The sequence below is a fragment of the Pseudochaenichthys georgianus genome, unplaced genomic scaffold (assembly GCF_902827115.2).
Source record: "Pseudochaenichthys georgianus unplaced genomic scaffold, fPseGeo1.2 scaffold_993_arrow_ctg1, whole genome shotgun sequence".
In the NCBI taxonomy this organism is placed as follows: Eukaryota; Metazoa; Chordata; class Actinopteri; order Perciformes; family Channichthyidae; genus Pseudochaenichthys; species Pseudochaenichthys georgianus.
In genome coordinates, this window is record NW_027263513.1 from 46,301 (window position 1) to 50,926 (window position 4,626).

Here is a 4,626-nt window from a genome sequence, read left to right on the forward strand (position 1 = left end):
AACAAACTGACGATCTCCACACCCTTGTAGTCAGAAAACGGTCCCTCCAGTTCTCTCAGATCCTGGTTCTCCTTTCTCAAGATGTCCATCTCTGCTTCGTGCTTCATCTGCGTCTTGAGGAGATTTCCATATGTCAGGTTCAGGTTCTCCAATTCCTCCTTCAAGGCGTCCCGCTCAATCTCCATATCAACCGTTACTTCCTCACAAGGTTCTTCAGGTTCTGTGAGATCCTGGTTCTCCTCGAGCAAAGCGTCCATCTCTCCCTCCTTTACTTCCTCACAAGGTTCTTCAGGTTCTGTGAGATCCTGGTTCTCCTCGAGCAAAGCGTCCATCTCTCCCTCCTTTACTTCCTCACAAGGTTCTTCAGGTTCTGTGAGATCCTGCTTCTCCTCGAGCAAAGCGTCCATCTCTCCCTCCTTTACTTCCTCACAAGGTTCTTCAGGTTCTGTGAGATCCTGGTTCTCCTCGAGCAAAGCGTCCATCTCTCCCTCCTTTACTTCCTCACAAGGTTCTTCAGGTTCTGTGAGATCCTGGTTCTCCTCGAGCAAAGCGTCCATCTCTCCCTCCTTTACTTCCTCACAAGGTTCTTCAGGTTCTGTGAGATCCGGGTTCTCCTCGAGCAAAGCTTCCATCTCTCCCTCCTTTACTTCCTCACAAGGTTCTTCAGGTTCTGTGAGATCCGGGTTCTCCTCGAGCAAAGCTTCCATCTCTCTGTTGGTCTTAAGGCACCACTTGAGGAGCGTTAAATGTTTCCTGTTCATCTCCTCATTGGTTAAGACTCTCTTCTCCTCCTTCAGGACTTCCTTTTCCGTCTGAGAGGCCTGCTCCTGCATCTTCTCCTCCTTCAGGTCCTCCTCCTCCGTCTGAGAGGCCTGCTCCTGCATCTTCTCCTCCTTCAGGTCCTCCTCCTCCGTCTGAGAGGCCTGCTCCTGCATCTTCTCCTCCTTCAGGTCCTCCTCCTCCGTCTGAGAGGCCTGCTCCTGCATCTTCTCCTCCTTCAGGTCCTCCTCCTCCGTCTGAGAGGCCTGCTCCTGCATCTTCTCCTCCTTCAGGGTCCTCCTCCTCCGTCTGAGAGGCCTGCTCCTGCATCTTCTCCTCCTTCAGGTCCTCCTCCTCCGTCTGAGAGGCCTGCTCCTGCATCTTCTCCTCCTTCAGGTCCTCCTCCTCCGTCTGAGAGGCCTGCTCCTGCATCTTCTCCTCCTTCAGGTCCTCCTCCTCCGTCTGAAAGGCCTGCTCCTGCATCTTCTCCTCCTTCTTTCTTCTTAAACTCCTCTCCAGCTCCAGCTCCAGCTTCCCGTCCTGAACCTGTTTCTTCAGAAGCCGGATCATAAACTCATGCACTTTGCAGCCTTTTGGTTTCACTGGAGGCGGATCTTTCCTCAGAGGACGCTCTGAAGGACCCTCTGAATAACTGACCGCCAGCTGCTCCCTGTTGTCCTCCATCTCTATGAACGAGCTGCTGTTTCGCTAACGAATTGACTAAGTGTTGTTCACCCGTGAAGATGACCTGACCAAACTATACGTGCAAGTATCCTAATGTTCGCTGACCACAAACCCTGTTTCTGTGTTTCTGCTGCTCGAGCTGTGACGACCTGTCTCTCAGAGGTACCGGCAGGCTCTCGCAGACTCAGAGACCACAGCCAGCTGTGAGGTCACGATGAGGTCATCCGTCTGAAGGTCACGATGAGGTCATCCGGTTCCATCTCAGAGACCAAGGCCAGCGATGACGTCATCCGTCTGAAGGTTCCATTCCAGATAAGGAGTGATTGACAGCAGCTGACCGTGCTGTTGCCTGGCAACGCAGTTCTGTTCAAATCATATTAAGAAATGTAAACATCAATGAATAAATACTTTATTGATCCCAAACACACAGGAAGTTAAATACTGAGCCAGGCCCGGTTCTACGGGGGTGCTTAGGCATGCATTGCACCCTCAGTTTAAAGTAGAGACACTACATACTGATATACACCTGAACATCAGCAGGAGAGGACTCTTTAAAGTAGAGACACTACATACTGATATACACCTGAACATCAGCAGGAGAGGACTCTTTAAAGTAGAGACACATACATACTGATATACACCTGAACATCAGCAGAGAGGACTCTTTAAAGTAGAGACACTACATACTGATATACACCTGAACATCAGCAGGAAGAGGACTCTTTAAAGTAGAGGACACTACATACTGATAATACACCTGAACACCAGCAGGAAGAGGAACTCTTTAAAGTAGAGACACTACACACTGATATACACCTGAACATCAGCAGGAGAGGACTCTTTAAAGTAGAGACACTACATACTGATATACACCTGAACATCAGCAGGAGAGTACTCTTTAAAGTAGAGACACTACATACTGATATACACCTGAACACCAGCAGGAGAGGACTCTTTAAAGTAGAGACACTCACACTGATATACACCTGAACATCAGCAGAGAGGACTCTTTAAAGTAGAGACGCTACATACTGATATACACCTGAACATCAGCAGGAGAGGACTCTTAAAGTAGAGACACTACATACGATATACACCTGACATCAGCAGGAGAGGACTCTTTAAGTAGAGACGCTACATACTGATATACACCTGAACATCAGCAGAGAGGACTCTTAAAGTAGAGACACTACATACTGATATACACCTGAACATCAGCAGGGAGAGGGACTCTTTAAAGTAGAGACACTACATACTGATATACACCTGAACATCAGCAGGAGAGGACTCTTTAAAGTAGAGACCTACATACTGATATACACCTGAACATCAGCAGGAGAGACTGCTTTAAAGTAGAGACACTACAATGACTGATATACACCTGAGCATCAGCAGGAGAGGACTCTTAAAAGTAGAGACACTACATACGATATACACCTTAACATCAGCAGGAGAGGACTCTTTAAAGTAGAGACCGACATAACTGTATATACACCTGAACATCAGCAGGAGAGGAACTCTTTAAAGTAGGAGACACGACAATTACTGATATACACCTTGAACATCAGCAGGAGAGTACTCTTTAAGTAGGACACTACTCTTTAAAGTAGAGACACTACACACTGATATACACCTGAACATCAGCAGGAGAGGACTCTTTAAAGTAGAGACACTACATACTGATATACACCTGAACATCAGCAGGAGAGGACTCTTTAAAGTAGAGACACTACATACTGATATACACCTGTATTTCCGAGGACTCGCGCGCCTCTGCTTGACGCCGAGACGACCGGCCGCCCCCCCGACAGGCGCACGGACGCGAGGGCCCGCTCATCACTGCGCGCACGTCTGTGACCGCGGTTTTAATTATTATTAATGAAAGCGACTACACTTGTGGACCTGGGATCATGTGAGGCAGAGATATACAGTGTTGGGCAAGTTACTTCCAAAATGTAATATATTACATATGACTTATTACTGTCTTTTGAAAGTAATACGTTACATTACAATATTACTGTCTCTGAAATGTAATGAGTTACTACTTTAGTTACTTTTTAGTTACTTTCACCAAAATAACCGCAAAAGAATGGCTAGGTATTTTAAATGCTAACATGTGGTTTAGTGCAGCTCATCATGCATCCAGTGAAGGGCGATGTGGTGTAGCATAACAGCTGTGTAGGCCCTTAAGGCGACTAACTACTTGTATTACACGGCTTGGTTGAATACTCGATTCTGATTGTAACTTCTTAACATGTGACGCGTTGTTAACACAGCAGTACAGACCGCTGTCAAGGACTCTAATGAAGGTGGCTAAGGAGGATCCAGAAAGAGAAAGGAAACGAGGTTAAAAGACGGAGCGCTGGACGTCAGGTAAATCTCCAGGAGAAGGCAGACAGGAAGTGAACACTAACAGGACACGGAATGGGCTCTGTACTTTTATCATTTGACCAGCTCATCAAAGCACACGCGGAGCCGAGGTGGGTTTCAGACCACTCATTGCTCCAACAAAATAAACAATAACAAAAGTACTACACCACAAATATACAACGGCTTCACACAGCAAGTAGAACATAATTGCTTTACTGTGACTTCATGCTCGTGCACTTACCGACTGTTCGACATAAATATTGCATGTGTTACGGCTGCTGTGTGCCAGTTACCGATTATATTTTACAACATGCTTCCTCCCAGTCCGGTGATGAGCGTTGGGAGGCTGTAGCTGAACGTCTGAGGCATCATGGAGGACGGCTGCAGGCCTCTGCTGAGCTCCGAGCAGCAGACGGCAGAGAGCTATTCCCAGAGAGGCTCCACGGACTCCCTGGACTTCAGGGCTAAAAGGTAGAAACACGACACCGATCAATATCACAATATCACCAGCACTGCGCCTGCGTGATAATGCAGACACACACTGAGGGTCATGTTCAATACGAAAGAGGGGGTAGACTGAGAGCTATAATGACAGCTGTAATACCAGTCAACAGACACTGGGTTATATTTCATCATATACAGAATTTTTGGGCAACAATCTGTCACAAAAATGGTCTTTTGAGCTTGTGAAGTGTTTGTCTACCTATCAACAAAAGCATGTCACTGTCCATAATATAATAATAATAAAATAAGCTTTGTTTGTATAGCACCTTTCATAAAAGAATTGCAGTTAAAATAGCATAGGATAGGCGT

The 4,626-nt window shown here is 46.6% G+C and overlaps 1 protein-coding gene across 1 annotated transcript; it reads right to left on the minus strand.

Moving 5' to 3' along the window:
• Positions 1-765: 765 nt before the first annotated feature.
• On the minus strand, positions 766-4,232 carry LOC117444910 (golgin subfamily A member 6-like protein 2). The gene is made up of 2 exons (XM_071202812.1): positions 4,107-4,232; positions 766-1,806 (listed from the first exon to the last, which is right to left on the minus strand). The coding sequence occupies exon 2, from the start codon at positions 1,441-1,443 to the stop codon at positions 766-768; it is 678 nt and encodes a 225-aa protein (XP_071058913.1). The 5' UTR covers positions 1,444-1,806; positions 4,107-4,232.
• Positions 4,233-4,626: the final 394 nt, after the last annotated feature.

What these genes read in the sequence shown, in the direction of transcription:
- LOC117444910 (XM_071202812.1), bottom strand. Translation starts at nt 1,443, where the DNA reads ATGGAGGACAACAGGGAGCAGCTGGCGGTCAGTTATTCAGAGGGTCCT.